Source organism: Salvelinus fontinalis, chromosome 42 (genome assembly GCF_029448725.1).
Source record: "Salvelinus fontinalis isolate EN_2023a chromosome 42, ASM2944872v1, whole genome shotgun sequence".
Classification (NCBI taxonomy): Eukaryota; Metazoa; Chordata; class Actinopteri; order Salmoniformes; family Salmonidae; genus Salvelinus; species Salvelinus fontinalis.
In genome coordinates this window covers 23,120,465-23,142,194 of record NC_074706.1, presented here as the reverse complement: position 1 = coordinate 23,142,194, position 21,730 = coordinate 23,120,465, and the positions used below count along the sequence as shown (strand labels likewise).

Sequence of the window (21,730 nt, the reverse complement as noted above, 5' to 3'; positions counted from 1 at the left end):
AAAAGGACAACATGATTTCTCATTTATTTTTTTTGTACAAAACTAACTACTGTTCAGTCCTGGTAGTTAATTGCACTCCCCTGGTGTCCTAGGACGGAATTAGTCCCTTATTAGGAGAAGATAAAAACCAGAAGGGTTTTGGCCCTCCAGGACTGACATTGAACAGCGCTGAGGGACTTAGTAATCCAAAAACCCTCTTACCCCAAGACACTTCACATGATAACTATAATGTCAGCTAAAGAATGGTTCCCAGACATCCCCTGTGTACATCTTAAGCCACACTGCTATGACTTCTCCTCATTGTGGACACTCCTATGTTTGATAAGGTTACTCTGAAAGGAGAAGCTCTTGTGACACAGCTTGCACATGAAAGGCCTCTCCTTGGTGTGAACAGTCTGGTGCTGCTTCACATAGTTCGCATGAGCGAAGCGCTTTCCACACGTGGGGCAGGCATACGGCTTGTCGGCGTCCGTCTTAATGCTCGGCCTACCACGTTGTGACCCAATGACACCAGATGAGGTAGAGGGAGAAGTAGGAGCCAACTTCGAGCTACCTCCTTGACCTCTAGCCATTGTTTGGGTGTTGTTGGGATTGTGTGCTGTGTTATAGGCTAGGTACCTCTCATGGTGAACACCCATCCTGACCCTGTCTGCATTCGTGGGGTTACCATGAGGCAGCTGAGGAAGGCTAGGTCCAGGTCCAGGCCTTCTATGAACCCAGTCACCAGGCATTAGACGAGACCCTGAAGGAGAAGACAGACTTCCTGAAAGACTACCGCCAGGGCAGTCTCCCACCACTCTCTGTGAAGGCTGAAGCCCAGGGTGACCTGCTCTGTCCATCATGGATACTATGGCGTTTGCATCATAGGAAAAGGAGGATCTCTCTCTATCAGCCCCAGGTCCTGCTTCATCCCTGCACTGAGACTGTGAAGAGAAGGGTCTGGGCTGCAGACTGGATCCCTGACTGGAGCCTCTGTCTCTCTGATGACCACCAGGACTGAGGTTGTTCAGTCCACCTGTCCACTGGTTGTGTTCTGTGTGGTGGTGGAGTCTCTCAAACTCGCGTTTGGGTCCTGGTTCTGACTCAGAAAGGAAGAGTGAAGGCTCCTGGTCCCGGATCCTGATCCGGGGCCAGAGTTTGTGATCAGCCGCTTCAGAGGTCCACTCTCCCGCACCAGTAACACTGGATATCAGCAGGTCTTCTTCGACTGCAGACTGCAAAAAAAGATTGTACAGAAAAGCTTAAAGGTTTATATAAAAAACTCTTTGCTGTACACACAGAAACATGACATGATATTATAAACTGTTAACCACAGCCAAGCCCATCTCGAAATACTTTGATATAAGTACCTTAACAATATGGAGCCATTGGAGTGTATTATTAAAACAATTCCATGTGTGTTGATTTAAGAATGAAGTATAATGTTTTGGTTTGACTGAGATAAGGGAAACTCAGTCCCTAAAAATACAAATAAAAAATCAAGCTAGAGTCAATTCTGTATTTAATTTCAACAAAAAATAGCTATAAGCTCACAACTTAAGTACAGTACCTTTATCGCACAAAACGATACGTGACAAGTAAAATATATTTTCTCACTGTTAATGTAACCAGGTAGACGTTTGGGGTCAGACCCCGACTATACTTGGTACCGGAAGGTTAAAGGGAAACAGTATGGCAGTCTCTCTTACTTGGTCAAGTTAGTGTATTATTCAAGCAGTGTTGCGCGCAGTTAGACAATGGTCATCGGTACCGTATGCTTGCTTCACGGTGAGCTACAACCGACAGACGGGGATACAGTGTGTGTGAGAACATGCGTTGCGTCGCTGTTTTGGACATTACGTTGACTATTGTAATGCAGATTAGTTACTGTCGCTATTCATAAATGAAGTACATGACATGCTCCATTTCTCTCAAAAGGGAAGACTGGTAATGTGTAACCAGCCCGTTTGAGTCATTCCGTGTGGGTTACAGATAAGAAACGGTATGTTACTTTTTGCTGATTTATATTGATTTTTGTAAAAGTTCAGACACACCGGTAGGATTGTCAAACGTTTGTCTGCCGACCGTACCTCTGAACAGTGTCGACAGCCAGTACCAGCCCATGGCCAAATGTTTAGCAATCGTTAGCATATTCGCTAGCTAGTACAATATAGCTAGCTAAGGACACTGCACTAACACAGGCAGCTGTTTCATTGAAACTAATCCATTGTGCTTCAATTACTAGCTACAGTGGTTAGGTTGCTGGGAGGAAGTATTTACTGTTGTGTGCATTGCGTCTGTGCACTTCGCTAGTTACCATCCAATAGCTTACACTGCATATCGAGTGTGACTGGCTCATGACATTTAAACGTGGATGTACAGAGAAAATGCCCAATTTCCCCCCCTCTTTTGTTGTCAGTCCTCTTAAACAGTTCGTGCTCTCGGATTGGCTCAAAGTCAAGTTGTTGGCCAATGACGAGCATTACGATTCTGCAAGTAGAAACCGCAGGTTCGTCGCTACCGGGTCAGCACGCAGCAGGTACCGCTTTTGTTCTCGTAAGAGAAGGAACGACCTCCCACTGTGATAAGTACATATCTGCAGTGAGATTCTCAGTGCATTTCATGCATAACCAATTACATTTTCATCTTTAAACCATGCATTGTAGCCATGTTGTATTGCTTACATTGTTCCGTTATTGGTTTCAGATTTGGCCTTTGTTAGACCTGAATAGCTATATGAGCCTCTGATAGGCTACTAGAACTCTATGCATTAGGCATTTTACCTAAATAATGTGAACCCGATCTGCTCCTATACAGACCCATTTATACAGTATCTTCCACTTTGCTCTTTTGTCTTAACTATTTTTATAAAAAGGGAAACTGGGTTGTGCCTCTAAATGAGGGAGAACCTGAGTACATTCTCAATATTAGACTTTTCTGTACATTCGCTTTAATAAAATATAATTTAGAATACTTTGGAAAAGGTTCATCACACACATCTTCACTACTTTGGCAAGTAAACATGACACTTAATCGGTGAAACATTTTTACAGACATCACACCAACCATCACCATATCTACTCGGCCTCATCATACTCATTCCTTCCTCAGTTCACCTCAACCAGTTCCCTACTACATCCACAATCAACAGAATTAACTACAAACTAACTAGTACTACATTGCATGTCACTATACTCTATACATGGGCTGTGTGCATTTTCTGTTGGTGTATCCTGAGGTAGCTCCTCTCTGAGAACCTCTTCCCACAGTGCGATCAGCTTCTCTCCCGTGTGGACCTTCGGGTGATTCTTCAGCTGGTTCTGGCAGGAGAACCTCTTCTCACACTGGGGTGCAGCTGTAGGATTTCTCCGCTGCCACATCAGGACAAGTGTGAAACATTGGCCTGGCACAGATGGCAGCCGCACGGTTTGCAAATGAACTCAAGCTTACGCACAATGTCAAATGTGATATAGTGAAGCACCTGAGTGAGCTGGGTGCGCAATTACGCAGGTACTTTCCCGAAATGAATTACACAAACAACTGGAATCGTTATCCCTTTCATGCCCTGCCTCCAGTCAACTTACCGATATCTGAACAAGAGAGCCTCATCGAAATTGCAACAAGCGGTTCTGTGAAAATCAAATTTAAATCAGAAGCCACTACCAGATTTCTGGATAAGGCTGCGCTCAGGTTTAATATAAGGAGAGTGTGAGGACAACGAAGGTCAGGTAGTGTCTGATGTCACAGGGTCCATGTTCCAGTTGATAGATCCTATAGAAGGCAGGCTGAAGGCAGCACCTGTTAGAAGGTTAACCTGAGGCGTCAGTCTCTCTGAATCACAACTATAGGAGCAGGACGGAGCATCACTAGCAGAATCTGTGTCTGTCCTCTCCTGCTGCATACTGACACGTCCCCGCAGACCAAATCTATGTCTCCTCGTCCCCGTAGTCTGCAGTCTGTCAAGTTCGGATGTTGTTTTGTTTTTCGACTGTCTGTTTCTGGTTGTGGTAAATATGTCATTCCCTAGCCTGAGTTGAGGACGCAGTCCCATCCACTGACCTCCACTATGTCACCTCTGGTCCTGACCTGCTCAGTGACGTCATCCCCTGGGCTCTTGGCTGCACCGGTCAGGGTCTGGGAATCCAAGATGGCTGTCCAGTCTCCTCTAGCCTCCAACCAACCACCTGCAGGAAGAGGTTAGAAAATAGACTTTCCAAACATGACAGGGAAAACTCACTTCATTTTGGTAAATTAACTGGTCAAGTTCAGCCATTATAATGTGTGGTTTTGTATGTAAACATACGTTCTATTGATTTCATTTTATGGATGAGGAAAAAAATAGCCTGGCGCATCAATTTTCCTTTTGAAGATCTGTTACTGTATGTAGACTATAGGCATTGTCTTACGTCAGATAGTGAGACGATTCCTCCAGCACAGATGAGGGATGGGCCTTGCATAGAAGCGATGCCACCTGTCGGAAGACAATGGGTTATATGTATTTCTCTCTTACCTTGCTCCCCCATCTTTAGTCCACTCTGCAGGTCAATGCTCTCTGGTCCGTCTTCTATCGTCTCCTCTTTGACCAGCAGCAGGTCAGGCTTCCCATCCTCCATGTCTACTGACTGTAAGAGATACAGAGTGAGAGGATGTTGGATGTTGGATCAAGAAATCTGATATGAGCACCCTGCTATGGAGCATCTTCTGGTTGGGGTATGAGTACTATGCAACATTTAGTTAATTTGTTACTATGCAAACGTATTAGTTGATTTGATTACTTTACACTCTAATGGTCTGATAATTCAAAGGCATGGTCCCACACTTAAGACAAAATGAATCAAGACCTGGCCCCGTATCCACAAAGAGTGCTGATCTAGGATCTTTCCATATAATCTCATTCATTATGATCTAAAAGGCAAAACTGATCAAAGATCAGCCCTCCTACTCAGTCTTTGTGGATTCGGGACCTGACCTAATATAATTCAGACAGTAGTTTACAGTGGGCTCACCTCATTGAGACTGTGTGTGGTCCTGTGCTGCTCAGCTGGTTCCTCTGTGGGTTCAGGAGGAGGTGTAGTCTGGTTGTCCTCCATGACCATGTTCCCCTCAGGGTTGCCCAGACCCTCCTCACACCCCTCCTCCTTCACCAGCAGCACCTCTGAACCGTCCTCCTGGAAGAGACAGGTGATACAGATTAGACATACACTCCCTCAGGTACGTATACACACACAGACACTTTCAACATGGAGTGTTTACCCATCCCCACTACGTCTGAGTCCTACACTGTAGTTACAGAATGACTTAATTGTTGTTAAACCCATCATGGTGGACATAAATATGATGTTGTGGGTAAATATGAGTCAGCTATGATAAGTCAAAAGTCAGACAAACCTGACTAAACTATTTTGACGTGTACAGTAGGTGTTTGTTAGTATGTAGGTATATTGGTTATAAAGCGCTGTCAGGTGTAGGCAAAATAGGGTGAGATTAGATTTGATGTATACTAAAGAGTCTCAATGAAAGTCTTGGAATGATAAGTCACATTTTGTGTTTATTAACCATAAACAAGTTTTAAATACACCATATGAAAACCACACATACACACGTCTCAACTAGAAATCTCCATGAACTTGATGAACTGCATTCATTTTCTCATTAAAAGTGTCTCGGGATAAAAAGTAGTTGGAAGTAATGAAATAGGCATTTGTGAACATCATATAGCCTACTCAGTACAAACACAATATGTAACAGACTTTTTATGCTATACTGTTTGTCATTTTACCTTTGCATGTTTAGGTCATTTAGCACACACTCTTATTCAGAGCAACTTACAGGAGAAATTAGGGTTAAGTGCCTTGCTCAAGGGCACACAGATTTTTCACCTAGTCTGCTCAGGGATTCGAACCAGCCAACTTTCGGTTACTGGCCCAAAGCTCTTAACCGCTAGGCTACCTGCTGTCCTCTAAATGTGACTTATATATTCCACAATGTCTGGGCCTTGCATTTCAACACGCTTGGTTGTTGTGGAAATTGACCCATTACTGCGGTTTACTTTGTGCATGCATCTACAGTGCCTTCAGAATGTATTCAGACCGCTTGACCTTTTCCACATTTTGTTACGTTACAGCCTTATTCTAAAATTGATTAAATAAAAATCATCAGCAATCTACACACAATACCCCCTAATGACAAAGTGAAAAGTAAAACAAATTAACTTATTTACATAAGTATTCAGATTATTTGCTATGAGACTCGAAATTGAGTTCAGGTGCATCCTGTTTTCATTGATCATCCTTGATGTTTCTACAACTTGATTGGAGTACACCTGTGGTAAATTCAAGTGATTGGACATGATTTGGAAAGGCATACATCTGTCTATATAAGGTCCCACAGTTGACAGTGCATGTCAGAGCAAAAACCAAGCTATGAGATCGAAGGAATTGTCCGTAGAGTTCTGAGACAGGATTGTGTCAAGGCACAGATCTGGGAAAGGGTACCAAAACATTTCTGCAGCATTGAAAGTCCAAGAACACAGTGGCCTCCATCATTCTTAAATGGAAGAAGTTTGGAACCACCAAGACTCTTCTTGGAGCTGGCCACCCGGCCAAACTGAACAATCGGGGGAGGAGGGCATTGGTCAGGGAGGTGACCAAGAACCCGATGGTCACTCTGACATAGCTCCAGAGTTCCTCTGTGGAGATGGGAGAACCTTCCAGATGGACAACCATCTCTGCAGCACTCCACCAATCAGGCCTTTATGGTAGAGTGGCTAGACGGAAGCCACTCCGCAGTAAAAGGTACGACAGCGTGCTTAGAGTTTGCCAAAAGGTACCTAAAGACTCTCAGACCATGAGAAACAAGATTCTCTGGTCTGATGAAACCAAGATTCAACTCTTTGGCCTGAATGGCAAGCATCTTGTCTGGAGGAAACCTGGCACCATCATGCTGTATTTTTTTGTTTTCCTAGGCAGGGACTGGGAGACTAGTCAGGATCAAGAGAAAGATGAATGGAGCGAAGTACAGAGAGATTCTTGATGAAAACCTGCTCCCGCACGCTCAGGACCTCAGACTGGGGCGAAGGTTCACCTTCCAGCAGTACAACGACCCTAAGCACACAGCCAAGACAACGCAGGAGTAGCTTCGGGACAAGTCTCTGAATGTCCTTGAGTGGACTTGAACCCGATCGAACATCTCTGGAGACCTGAAAATAGCTGTGCAGCAATGCTCCCCATCCAACCTGACAGCTTGAGAGGATCTGCAGTGAAGAATGGGAGAAACTCCCAAAATACAGGTGTGCCAAGCTTGTAGAGTCATACTCAAGAAGACTCGATGCTGTAAATGATGCCAAAGGTGCTGAGTAAAGGGTCTGAATAGTTATGTAAATGTCATATTTTTATTTGTAATAAATTAGCAAAAAATGTCTAAACAGGTTTTTGCTTTGTCATTATGGGGTATTGTGTGTCCATTTGAGGGGGGACTATTTAATCCATTTCAGAATAAGGCTGTAACCTAAAATATGGAAAGTCAAGGGGTCTGAATAGTTTCCGAAGGCACTGTACGTCATCTCGCGGAGTCTACCTTCAATACAGGGTTTAATCTAAATATCAGAAGCTGTCGAGTGGAATGATTACTTTCTATGTTATGGAGTGGAATGTTTTTTTTGCAGGTGTATCTTGAGGTAGCTCCTCTCTGAGAAGCTCTTCCCGCAGTGCGTACAGGCAAACGGCCTCTCTCCCGTGTGGATCTTCAGGTGCATCTTTAGATGGTCCTGGCGGGAGAACCTCTTCTCACACTGGGGGCAGCTGTAGGGTTTCTCCCCTGTGTGGAGCCTCTTGTGCCTTTTCAGGGTGCCAGCCTCGGTGAAGCGCATGTGACACTGGGTACAACTGAACCGTTTCTCTTTACTATTGCCTGATGTGGCTCCCCCTCCCTGAGCCTGTGCTCTAGCCCTGTCATTTGGGTTCAAACCCTGATCGAAAAGGACGTGGCTGTCTGAATCGGAAGGTCTCATCGATGTGGACACTGGGTCTTGATCCCTAAACAAGTGTAAAGGAGAGTGGGTCGCAACATTTGGATTTGTCTCTAAGTTTTCCCTTTCCCTGTAATCTAAGAAATCTCTGCCCTGTGAGTGTCCATCTCCTAGGTTACTATCTGCATTCCATTTGGGAGCAACGTCACCCTCCAATTTCAAAGTCACTTCATCTACGACAAGACCCTCCCCTTTCTCATCTAGGCACCCTTCAGAGTATACACTACTACTGTAATGGTTCCAGTCCCCTCTAGACAGATCAGTCTGTGTCTCTAAACACAAGGGCATTTTGCCAGGGTCCATTTCTGTAGTGTAAGAACAAGACGGATCAACGCTGCCAGAGTCTAACGATTCACCATGACCACTTGAATAAACTGTTCTCTGGCTTTGGTGAAATACTGGTAAATACTCTGAGCCGGGGGCAGGAGGACAGCCCAGTCTCCGCACCCCCAGTCTCTCTGGTTCTGATCTGTGATCAGAACCTATGTGTAAGAGCCTGTGTGTTACAGTTAACGTCTTTGTGTCTGTCGCTGACTTGAAAACGGCGTTCTGCGTTCCACTGACCTCCGTGATGCTGCGTATGGTCCTGGGCTGTGCTGGGGTGGTGGTGGGATTCTCCGTGGCTACAGGGGGCGCTCCAGACCCTCCAGTCTGGATGTCTCTGCTGTGCCGTGTGTCCTTCTGTCCCTCAGTCCTCTCCTGCTTGACTCCAGGACCTGCAGCCTCTGCATCTGCAGACTGACAAGAAAAGAAGAGGTTATTATCAGTACAATGGTTGAATTGGATAACAATGTCGAAGAGAAGTCTCACAAGCTCCCCTATGGCAGATAAATGAGGATGTACATGTAAGCAAGTGAATAGCTGGGGACACATTTGATTTACAAAGTAACACATTTTTAATGCAAAACTATTCCACTAACCTCTATCACGATAACGTTCTGGGTTGAGGTTCCACTCCCCTCATCAACAGTGATTGGTTGGTCATCTGTCCATGTGCTGTGTCCTGCTGGTTTCACAAAGCTCCTGTGGCCTTCAGTGAGATGTCCTTCACCTGAGAGAGTGATTGGGGGAAAATAGGTTGTTAGATTAGCTACTGTCTGCTCAACGGTATAGACCCCTTTCTTGTTTCCAAACATTGCCGCACGAGGGTGACTCGTACAATTTAGTTGCAGAACTCAGGGGAGTTAAACGAGTCCATACCTTTTAAAATGTTTATATATATATATTCTTGAAGAGACTCCTTCCCCTCCAGGAGACTGTCAAACATGATGACAACACCACCCCAATGGGTGTTGCTGATCAGCTTCAATGTGGTGCTCTTATTTTTCCCACTTTGCTTGGTGAGGTAGATTGCTGCTAGAACTTGATGACCCTTCACATACCTAACCACTTCCATGGCTCTCTTGTAGTGTATCCATTCTTTTCTGTGCCGTGTTGTTGTTAGGTTCTTATTTTTCAGAGTAAATAACTCACGGACTCTAGAGAAGCTTTAACCAAGTTTAATTCTGCCCAAAGGTTCTGGACAGCTGTAATTCAGACAACCCAACATTTCTCCCATCATATATTTATATCCCACTTAAGACACTACTCCTTCTCTCCAATCCTTACATCGTATGGTTCTACAGGAAAAGAGTAACAGGATACTTAACCCTTATTACTTCCTTCAGGGGATCTGACCTCAACCCCTCCTTCACCTAATCCACAGATGTCCATCTGTCTCCCCTACATCAACACGTTGCTCTCCTCCCGTTCCACCCAACACATTCCAAAGCCACCTGTCTTTCTACCGAGAACCATTCTTCTTCTCTATCATTTATTCTATATCTCAATGTTCAAAATGTCGAACCCAACAATGGCCTTGAAGATCAGATTCAATGCATGAGCAGCACAGCCAATGGGTGTGATGTGTGGGTAGGACTCCTCCACTTTAGACCAAGCAGCCTTCATGTTCACAGCATTGTCTGTCACCAGTGCAAATAGCTTCAGTGGTCCAAGGTCATTGATGACTGCCTTCAGCTCATCTGCAATGTAGAGACCGGTGTGTCTGTGGTCCCTTGTGCCTGTGCTCTTGAACAATACTGGTTGAGGGGTGGAGATGATGTAGTTAATTATTCCTTGCCCACAAACATTCGACCACCCATCAGAAATGATTGCAATACACACTGCTTTCTCTATGATTTGCTTGACCTTCACTTGAACTCTGCATCCAGCAAATGAGTAGATAAAGCATGTCTGGTTGGAGGGGTGTATGCTGGGCAAAGAACATTCAGAAATCTCTTCCAATACACATTGCCTTTGAGCATCAGAGGTGAACCAGTTGCATACACAGCTCGAGTGAGACATTCATCAGCGTTTCTCCATTGAATCAAAAAAACTTGCTGCTATCGATAAGGTGTCTGATTCATCATTTTCACCTTGAATAGAAGTAGAGGGACTTTTGTCAGAGGTTGCTTGTTGTGAGTGCTAAGGGAATTTTATGCACTTGGCCAGACGATTCTGCATCTTTGTTGCATTCTTCACATATGATTTGGAACAATATTTGCAAATGTACACAGCTTTTCCTTCTACATTAGCTGCAGTGAAATGTCTCCACATCAGATAGTGCTCGTAGCATTTTCCTGTAAAGAAAAAAGATATACAATTCCATGTACAGATAAATAGTTAAGCAGTTAGATTAAACAACTCCTTTGTAAGATAAATGTTTTAAAATGAAACATGTATAGAAACGGGCGAATTAACACTCCTCGGTTAGCAGGCTCAAGCAACCCATATGGTAGCAAAAACTAATTAGCAGAAAATGTTAACAAGTTAGAAATGATTTAAACACACTTTGCTGTAGGCTACTATTTACTAGTTAACAAAAAAATAATGTATGTCATATAAAATATATTCACCCCACCCAGTATTGCAATCAAAACCTACCAGAAAGGATGTAGTCCTTGGCTCAGACAGTGTAGTAATGTGGGCCCAATAGCATCTCATTAGTGTACAAGATCTTGAGAATCAGCTGTACATGTGATGGAAGAATGCACTGGGCATGCAGAGGGTTGCAATTCCATTGAATTGGGGATAGTTTAACCAAAATATGCCACAAGACCTAGAATTGCCTTATGTGTATCCCACAAAAAAGGTTCACTGTTATAAGCTCTTTTTTGATAAATCTAAGCAAAATTCCCCAGTGCTTAACTTCCCATGGAAAAATTCCAGAAATTTACCAGAAAGATTCCGACCCTATTCAAGACTATTTCACAAAGTGGGTGGAAGCCTACCCTCTACGATCAAGCTGTGACAGTGGCTGAAGTTCTGACAGCTAAATGGGTGTGTCGCTATGGAGCCCTACAGACACTCCACAGCAATCAAGGCTCCAATTTCGAGTCTGAAGTCTCCCAAAGAATGTGGCGCAGCGGTCTACGGCACTGCAGCTCAGTGCTAGAGGTGTCACTACAGACCCTGGTTCGATTCCAGGCTGTGTCACAACCGGCTGTGATTGGGAGTCTCATAGGGTGGCGCACAATTGGCCCAGCGTCGTTAGGGTTTGGCCAGGGTACGCTGTCATTGTAAATAAGAATTTGTTCTCTTCCATCCTCTCTATTCCTCTTATAGCTCTTGAACTAGTTGCCTAGCCCAATGCATGTCCCAGAAGTACAGTCGTGGCCAAAAGTTAAGAATGACACACATTCATTTTCAGTCTGCTGCCTCAGTTTGTATGATGGCAATTTGCATATACTCCAGAATGTTATGAAGAGTGATCAGATGAATTGCAAAGTTCCTCTTTGCCATGCAAATGAACTGAATCGCCAAAAAACATTTCCACTGCATTTCAGCCCTGCCACAAAAGGACCAGCTGACATGTCAGTGATTCTCTCGTTAACACAGGTGTCAGTGTATTAGTCAGATATTGCTGCCGGTAAGATTGCACCTAACTCAACCATTCATCGGATCATCAAGAACTTCAAGGAGAGCGGTTCAATTGTTGTGAAGGCTTCAGGGCGCCCAAGAAAGTCCAGCGAGCGCCAGGACTGTCTCCTAAAGTTGATTCAGCTGCGGGATCGGGGCACCACCAGTACAGAGCTTGCTCAGGAATGGCAGCAGGCAAGTGTGAGTGCATCTGCACGCACAGTGAGGCAAAGACTTTTGGAGGATGGCCTGGTGTCAAGAAGGGCAGCAAAGAAGCCACTATTCTCCAGGAAAAACATCAGGGACAGACTGATATTTTGCAAAAGGTACAGGGATTGGACTGCTGAGAGGACTGGGTTAAAGTCATTTTCTCTGAATCCCCTTTCTGATTGTTTGGGGCATCCGGGAAAAAGCTTGTCCGGAGAAGACAAGGTGAGCGCTACCATCAGTCCTGTGTCATGCCAACAGTAGAGCATCCTGAGACCATTCCTGTGTGGGGTTGCTTCTCAGCCAAGGGAGTGGGCTCATTCACAATTTTGCCTAAGAACACAGCCATGAATAAAGAATGGTACCAACACATCCTCCGAGAGCAACTTCTCCCAACCATTCAGGAACAGTTTGGTGACGAACAATGCCTTTTCCAGCATGATGGAGCACCTTGCCATAAGGCAAAAGTGATAACTAAGTGGCTCGGGGAACAAAACATCGACATTTTGGGTCCATGGCCAGGAAACTCCCCAGACCTTAATCCCATTGAGAACTTGTGGTCAATCCTGAAGAGGCGGGTGGACAAACAAAAACCCATAAATTCTGACAAACTCCAAGCATTGATTATACAAGAATGGGCTGCCATCAGTCAGGATGTGGCCCAGAAGGTAATTGACAGCATGCCAGGGCGAATTGCAGAGGTCTTGAAAAAGAAGGGTCAACACTGCAAATATTGACTCTCTGCATCAACTTCATGTAAATTGTCAATAAAAGCCTTTGACACTTATGAAATGCTTGTAATTATACTTCAGTATTCCATAGTAACATCTGACAAAAATATCTAAAGACACTGAAGCAGCAAACTTTGTGGAAATGAATATGTGTCATTCTCAAAACGTTTGGCCACGACTGGAGATATATACACTGCTCAAAAAAAATGAAGGGAACACTTAAACAACACAATGTAACTCCAAGTCAATCACACTTTTGTGAAATCAAACTGTCCACTTAGGAAGCAACACTGATTGACAATAAATTTCACATGCTGTTGTGCAAATGGAATAGACAACAGGTGGAAATTATAGGCAATTAGCAAGACACCCCCAATAAAGGAGTGGTTCTGCAGGTGGTGACCACAGACCACTTCTCAGTTCCTATGCTTCCTGGCTGATGTTTTGGTCACTTTTGAATGTTGGCGGTGCTTTCACTCTAGTGGTAGCATGAGACGGAGTCTACAACCCACACAAGTGGCTCAGGTAGTGCAGCTCATCCAGGATGGCACAAAAAGGTTTGCTGTGTCTGTCAGCGTAGTGTCCAGAGCATGGAGGCGGTACCAGGAGACAGGTCAGTACATCAGGAGACGTGGAGGAGGCCGTAGGAGGGCAACAACCCAGCAGCAGGACCGCTACCTCCGCCTTTGTGCAAGGAGAAGCAGGAGGAGCACTGCCAGAGCCCTGCAAAATGACCTCCAGCAGGTCACGAATGTGTCTGCTCAAACGGTCAGAACCAGACTCCATGAGGGTGGTATGAGGGCCCGACGTCCACAGGTGGGGGTTGTGCTTACAGCCCAACACCGTGCAGGACGTTTGGCATTTGCCAGAGAACACCAAGATTGGCAAATTCGCCACTGGCGCCCTGTGCTCTTCACAGATGGAAAGCAGGTTCACACTGAGCACATGTGACAGACGTGACAGAGTCTGGAGACGCCGTGGAGAACGTTCTGCTGCCTGCAACATCCTCTAGCATGACCGGTTTGGCGGTGGGTCAGTCATGGTGTGGGGTGGCATTTCTTTGAGGGCCGCACAGCCCTCCATGTGTTCGCCAGAGGTAGCCTGACTGCCATTAGGTACCGAGATGAGATCCTCAGACCCCTTGTGAGACCATATGCTGGTGCGGTTGGCCCTGGGTTCCTCCTAATGCAAGACAATGCTAGACCTCATGTGGCTGGAGTGTGTCAGCAGTTCATGCAAGAGGAAGGCATTGATGCTATGGACTGGCCCGCCCGTTCCCCAGACCTGAATCCAATTGAGCACATCTGGGACATCATGTCTCGCTCCATCCACCAACGCCACGTTGCACCACAGACTGTCCAGGAGTTGGCGGATGCTTTAGTCCAGGTCTGGGAGGAGATCCCTCAGGAGACCATCCGCCACCTCATCAGGAGCATGCCCAGGCGTTGTAGGGAGGTCATACAGGCACGTGGAGGCCACACACACTACTGAGCCTCATTTTGAGTTGTTTTAAGGACATTACATCAAAGTTGGATCAGCCTGTAGTGTGGTTTTCCACTTTAATTTTGAGTGTGACTCCAAATCCAGACCTCCATGGGTTGATAAATTTGATTTCCATTGATCATTTGTGTGATTTTGTTGTCAGCACATTCAACTATGTAAAGAAAAAAGTATTTAATAAGAATATTTCACTCATTCAGATCTAGGATGTGTTATTTTAGTGTTCCCTTTATTTTTTTGAGCAGTGTAGTTTTTTCACTTATTGAGCAATTCAACAATCTCTCTATATATCCACAGTACCAATCAAACTTTTGGACACACCTACTCATTCCAGGGTTTTCTTTATTTGTACTATTTTCTACATTGTAGAATAATAGTGAAGACAAACTTTTAAATAACACATATGGAATAATGTAGTAACCAAAAAAGTGTTAAACAAATCAAGATGTATTTTATATTTGAGATTCTTCAAAGTAGCCATCATTTGCCTTGACTGCTTTGCACACTCTTGGCATTTCCCAACCAGCTTCATGAAGTAGTCACCTGGAATGCATTCTAATTAACAGGTGTGCCTTATTTAGTTAATTTGTATAATTTTCCTTAATGCAGTTGAGCGAATCATTTGTGTTGTGACAAGGGGGGGGGGGGGGGGGTATACAAAAGATAGCCCTATTTGGTAAAAAGACCAAATCCATATTATGGCAAGAACAACTCAAATAAGCAAAGAGAAACAGTCCATCATTACTTTAAGACACGAAGGTCAGTCAATAAGGAACATTTCCAGAACTTTGAAAGTTTCTTTAAGAGCAGTCGCAAAAACCATCAAGCGCTATGATGAAACTGTCTCTCATGAGGACCGCCACAGGAACGGAAGACCCAGATTTACCTCTGCTGCAGAGGATAAGTTCATTAGAGTTACCAGCCTCAGAAGTTGCAGCCCAAATAAATACTTAAGAGTTCAAGAGGAGACTGCGTGAATCAGGCCTTCATGGTCGAATTGCTGCAAAGAAACCACTACTAAAGGACACCAATAATAAGAAGAGACTTGCTTGGGCCAAGAAACACGAGCAACGGACATTAGACCGGTGAAAATCTGTCCTTTTGATCTGATGAGTCCAAATGTCAGATTTTTGGTTCCAACCGCCGTATCTTTGTGAGACACAGAGTAGGTGAACGGATAATCTCACCATGTGTGGTTCCCACCGTGATGCATGGAGGAGGAGATTTGATGGTGTGGTGGTGTTTTGCTGATGAAACTGTCTGTGATTTATTTAGAATTCAAAGCACACTTAACCAGCATGGCTACCAAAGCATCCTGCAGTGATACGCCATCCCATTTGGTTTGTGCTTAGTTGGACTAATTTGTTTTTCAACACGACAATGAGCTAAAACACACCTCCAGGCTGTGTAAGGGCTATTTGACAAAGAAGGAGAGTGATGGGGTGCTGCATCAGATGACCTGGCTTCCACAATCATCCGACCTCAACCCAATTGAGATGGTTTGGGATGAGTTGGACCGCAGAGTGAAGGAAAAGCAGCTCAGCATATGTGGGAACTCCTTCAAGATGGTTGGAAAAGCATTCCAGGAGAAGCTGGTTGAGAGAATGCCAAGAGTGTGCAAAGCTGTCAAGGCAAAGGATGAATCTCAAATATAAAAAATATTTAGATTTAACACTTTTTGGTTACTATTTGATTCCATATGTGTTATTTCATAGTTTGTCTTCACTATTATTCTACAATGTAGAAAATAGTAAAAATAAAGAAACCCTGGAATGAGTAGCTGTGTCTAAACTTTTGACTGGTACAGTATATTTGACAAAAGAAGCACCTTGCGCTTGCTTGCTGGATAAAAAATAGGCTACAGCGTTCACCGTGAAATAGCGGGGAGATTTGAATGGCGAGAGCTTTTCTGGTGTGATGTGATCACATTGCCTGGTGGTAAAAATGCAATAATGTGGAATCCTCTCTTCTCCAGGCACCCAATGTTTATGTTTACAATAAAATGTATTGTGTCAGAATGTCCAAATTTAGAATGCTTCTCATGAAATGTATTAAATGAAATGCAGAAATGAAAAAAAGAAACGTCTTCACTGTCAGCTGTGTTTATTTTCAGAACTTAACGTGTAAATATTTGTATGAACATAAGATTCAACAACTGAGACATAAACTGAACAAGTTCCACAGACATGTGACTAACAGAAATGGAATACCATGTCCCTGAACAAAGGGGGGGTCAAAATCAAAAGTAACAGTCAGTATCTGGTGTGGCCACCAGCTGCATTAAGTATTGCAGTGCATCTCCTCCTCATGGACTGCACCAGATTTGCAAGTTCTTGCTGTGAGATTGCCCCACTCTTCCACCAAGGCACCTGCAAGTTCCCAGACATTTCTGGGGGGGAATGGCCTTAGCCCTCACCCACTGATCCAACAGGTCCCAGACGTGCTCAATGGGATTGAAATCCAAGCTCTTCGCTGGCCATGGCAGAACACTGACATTCCTGTCTTGCAGGAAATCACGCAAAGAACGAGCAGTATGGCTGGTGGCATTGTCATGCTGGAGGGTCATGTCAGGATGAGCCTGCAGGAAGGGTACCACATGAGGGAGGAGGATGTCTTCCCTGTAACGCACAGCGTTGAGATTGCCTGCAATGACAACAAGCTCAGTCCGATGAGGCTGTGACACACCGCCCCAGACCACGACGGACCCTCCACCTCAATCGATCCCACTCCAGAGTACAGGTCTCGGTGTAACGCTCATTCCTTCAACGATAAACGCGAATCTGATCATCACCCCTGGTGAGACAAAACCGCAGCTCGTCAGTAGAGAGCACTTTTTGCCACTCCTGTCTGGTCCAGCGACTGTGGGTTTGTGCCCATAGGCGACGTTGTTGCCGGTGATGTCTGGTGAGGACCTTCCTTACAACAGGCCTACAAGCCCTTAGTCCAGCCTCTCTCAGCCTATTGCGGACAGTCTGAGCACTGATGGAGGGATTGTGCGTTTCTGGGTTAACTCGTGCAGTTGTTGTTGCCATCCTGTACCTGTCCCGCAGGTGTGATGTTCGGATGTACCGATCCTGTGCAGGTGTTGTTACACGTGGTCTGCCACTGTGAGGATGATCAGCTGTCCGCCTGTAGCTCTGTCTTTGTCGTCTCACAGTACGGACATTGCAATTTATTGCCCCGGCCACATCTGCAGTCCTCATGCCTCCTTGCAGCATGCCTAAGGCACATTCACGCAGATGAGCAGGGACCCTGGGCATCTTTCTTTTGGTGTTTTTCAGAGTCAGTAGAAAGGCCTCTTTAGTGTCTTAAGTTTTGATAACTTTGACCTTAATTGCCTACCGTCTGTAAGCTGTTAGTGTCTTAACGCCCGTTCCACAGGTGCATGTTCATTAAACAAGCATGGGAAACAGCATTTATACCCTTTACAATTAAGATCTGTGAAGTTATTTGGATTTTTACAAATTATCTTTGAAAGACAGGGTCCTGAAAAAGGGACTTTTCTTTTTTTGCTGAGTTTATGTTGAAAACGTTTTTGGGAGATGTGATGGATCATTGGGGATCATTCAATATTCCCTTTCTTTTGTTGTTCAGTGAAATCATTCCCATGTGAAGAGTCAACTCTTAATTTTTTGCTGAGCTTATCTAATTTACATAAGTATTCACACCCCTGAGTCAATAGATATTATCACCTTTGGCAGTGATTACAGCTGTAAGTCTTTCTGGGTAAGTCTAAGAGCTTTGCACACGTGGATTGTACAATATTTACACTTTATTTTGTATTATTCACGCTCTGTCAAGGTGCCCTTCATTGCGAGGCATTGGAAAACCTCACTGGTCTTTTGAAATTCACTGCTCAACTGAGGGACCTTTTAGAGATAATTATTTATGGGGGACAGAGATGAGGTAGTCATCCAAAAAGCATGTTTAACACTTATTGCACATGTGGAAACAGTCAGGGGGTGTCAATGTGACAGGTTAAAGGAAATACTCATAGCCTGTTATACATTAAAAAGTATTAGTAAGTTCATAGTATGTGAGGATCTTAAAACATCTAAGGTTAAGAAGATCATGCATTCAGTATTAGTTGATAGAGATTGATAACATTCATATAATTGTGTTAAAAAGTTAAAATCCGTCAATGGTACGAATTGTGAGAGGAATGTGTAAACGTTATATTGATTACTTTATTTTGTGGTGCCTAATGGAAGGGTAAAAGTGTTAATCTGTGATCTACTAAATGCTCTTAATCTATGAGCCTGAGATCGATTGCTCTGGTCTCCACCCAAGTTCCCGGGGAAATCGCGGTCTTTCCTTATTGCACTAAAAGTTCTCCTTGAGGAAACAATACCGTATCACTCTCGTGATTATTTCTCCCCTTTTTCAGGTACGTTATTGATGATAAAAAAAAGAGTAATTTAAATGTAATAACTCGCTAACATGTCAAGAGTGTTTAAGGTGTGTCTTAGTAACATCTTGAGGAAGTTAGAGTTAAGTTTGCAGAGAGTAATATGAGCCCTGCTCGGTTGCAGCGAAGAATAGCTTCGTACTGAGAGTAGCTGCCATTTTATGTTGATTGTGAATGAACAGGTGCGTTGTTAATAAGATATTTTGCGGTGTTATTTGTATAATGGTTTTTCAAACACTTTATTGCCTGTTGTTAAATTGAGTTATGGTTTACTGAGTTAAAGCTTTGTGCTTGACAGTTATATTGAAATTAGTATCTGTTTCAGTGAATTACAGGGTATGCTGTTGTGACTTGAATAAGCCTTGTACCCTACAAAACTATATATTTCCTGTAGATCTGTTGTTTTGTAAAATGTGTTACTTTTGTAAAATGATTGCACTAAAAGTTCTCCTTGAGGAAACAATACCGTATCACACTCGTGATTATTTCTCCCCTTTTTCAGGGGCGTAACATTTTTGGAGGCTCCGCTGAGATTGGCATGGGGTTGGGGCTGGCGCAGAGAATCACTGGCTTTGGCTGCAGTAATCGGCTCAGTTCCCACCCCTTGTTGTGGGGTTACAGTTCTCAGTTCCTCTATTCTGTGATGTGTTCCGGCTGTTTCAATGTCATGGTCAGTTTGCCCTGTTTTGTTATCTATGCCACTGATCATCTCTGTCATTTTGTCTTTAAGTAGCAACAATTCCGACATGCCGCCATCTTCTAACTCTGCAACTTCCTCTCTTTCAAGGAACATCATAATGTGAGTCATCAATGATATACGGGATTTGTCTTGAACATTTCTTCTCTGTTCGCCTGATATGTCAAGGAAATCACATATCTCTAGTAACTTGTCTTTAGTCAGGGTGTGTAATTCTCCTACTACCTCTTCCTGTAGTTCTTCCAAGGCGGTTGTCATGTTGACAGAACAGGAGGAACTTTTACTGTGCAGGAGTTTACTCTGAATTAGATGGTCCTTACTGTCTCTGATGGTCGATCAATGGCCTCAGTTGACACGTACTTAACCACCAACTTCCAGCTCCCCTCGAACAGCAACACTTTCCTCACTGCAGCCTGCCTGAGTTGTTATGTGGGGATTTAGCTGGCTCGGAATTCAGCGACCAGGATGTGGAAACTGGACATCTGAGCAGCAATCTCAGCTGAAGGCACTGTAATAGCTGGACAGGGACCGCAACTACGGAACAGTGAATGCTATTTAAGTACTATTGAAGACTGAAATCCGTAAATAATAATAATTCAACAACGGGGGGAAAAGAGTGGATTTTTCTCCATCTTCTGATTAAAAATATATTATTTTCTTAGTCATGGCACGGTTTGTTTAATCCGAAATCGTGTTGTAATGAAACAGCGGGGGGCAGGTCTCGAACCCTCGACCTTCTAGCCCGGGGTCCGGCGCGCTATCGACTGTGCCCCAAAGCTTGCTCGTGCGGCAGTCGATCTCCGCGCTTATAAACCCAGGGTCGTTACAGTATTATCTCATGCTTGGTATTATTGACGAGAGAGAATATACACCGAATTCCCAATGTAAAACAAATGTGACCTCGGTCAGTTTTGACAGTTTACATCCTTGCCAATTCTAGACAAACACTTAACTTTCTGCAAGACATCCAAGTAATCACATCAGATGAATTATTGCGTACAATCCAAACACATGCGCAGTTGGGAACGGGGCTAAATGTACCTCTTGCAATGCCTCTGTATCGGTCGAGGATCTTGACACTTCTGGGACGACTGCCGAGGACGCGCTCTCGCATTGTCCTCTCTGCGCGCTCCCGTGACACCTTCAGTTCCAGTAGTTGTAGTTTCCTCCGCAATGTCCTGTTTTCTTTCTGGCTTTGAGTTATTTCTAAACGAAACACTGCATAGTCGTCGTCTACGAGTTTACAGATCTCTGCCACGGCTGCGTTTGCTAGCACCTCCATGATGGAGGCTATTTGAGTGTGAAAAACCATAACGTTACCATTACAGTTAGCCATTGTTAGTTAACCTTAGCAGCTAGCTAGGCGTTATCTAAATAACACATCAATCAACCAAGTCCTGTCCCTAACGCGAATTAAAGACTGCCTGTGGTAGGTAGGTGTTGCTATGAAATAAAATGTGTCTTATTTTGAGTTAATAAATGTCGAAATAACTATAAAAACGCTAAGGTAGTCTTGGTCACTGCTCACTTCCGTTTACTTATTTTTCTTCGTGTAGTTTTCCGGCAGACTAGACGTTTTGTTGTGTATTGCTGCCTGACACAGGTCGGAGCATGAATTGCACATTTCGTTTACAAAAAAGGGAAATAAGAAATTGCACAACCACCCAACAAATACAGTTCCTTCAGAAAGTATTCACACCCCTTGACTTTTTCCACAATTTGTTTTTAATCTTTATTTTTAAATGAATAACATTTTGATTTTTTTTTACACTGGCCTACACACAAAACCCCATAACGTCAAAGTGGAATTATGTTTTTATAATTTTTTACAAATTAATTAAATGAAAAGCTGAAATGTCTAAAGTCAATAAGTATTCAACCCTTTGTTATGGCAAGCCTAAATAAATTCAGGAGTAAAAATTTGCATAACAAGTCACATAAGTTGCATGGAGTCACTCTGTGTGCAATCATGTTCAACATGATTTTTGAATAACTACCTCATCTCTGTACCCCACACATACAATTATCTGTAAGGTCTCTCAGTCGAGCAGTGACTTTCAAACATAAATTCAACCACAAAGACCAGGGAGGTAATCCAATGCCTTGCAAAGAAGAGCACTTATTGGTAGCTGGGTGAGAAGAAAAAAAGACCTTGAATATCCCTTTGAGCATGGGGAAGTTATTAATTACACTTTGAATGATGTATCAATACACTCAGTCACTACAAAAATACATGTGTCCTTCCTAACTCAGTTGCCGGAGAGGAAGAAAACCGCCCAGGGATT

General features: G+C 43.9%; 1 protein-coding gene across 2 annotated transcripts; it reads right to left on the bottom strand.

Annotated features, from left to right (window-relative positions):
- Positions 1–20,781, bottom strand: LOC129841156 (zinc finger protein 205-like). 2 transcript variants are annotated; one of them, XM_055909294.1, is made up of 7 exons: positions 20,487–20,781; positions 8,926–9,056; positions 8,570–8,743; positions 4,986–5,147; positions 4,490–4,601; positions 4,039–4,163; positions 1–1,214 (listed from the first exon to the last, which is right to left on the bottom strand). In XM_055909294.1, exons 1-7 carry the CDS (start codon positions 20,779–20,781, stop codon positions 285–287), a joined length of 1,929 nt encoding a protein of 642 aa, XP_055765269.1. In that variant the 3' UTR covers positions 1–284. The 2 variants fall into 2 exon arrangements, with proteins under 2 accessions (XP_055765269.1, XP_055765270.1); XM_055909295.1 differs by having other exon boundaries at positions 4,066–4,163.
- Positions 20,782–21,730: the final 949 nt, after the last annotated feature.

Bases quoted from the DNA above. Each gene is read 5' to 3' on its own strand.
- LOC129841156 (XM_055909294.1), bottom strand. From the start codon at position 20,781: ATGGCTAACTGTAATGGTAACGTTATGGTTTTTCACACTCAAATAGCC. The intron at 9,057-20,486 runs GTACATTTAGCC...TCACTCTCTCAG, and splicing joins ATACAGAGGCATTGCAAGAG to GTGAAGGACATCTCACTGAA. The intron at 4,164-4,489 runs GTAAGAGAGAAA...CTCTTCCTGCAG, and splicing joins ACTAAAGATGGGGGAGCAAG to GTGGTTGGTTGGAGGCTAGA.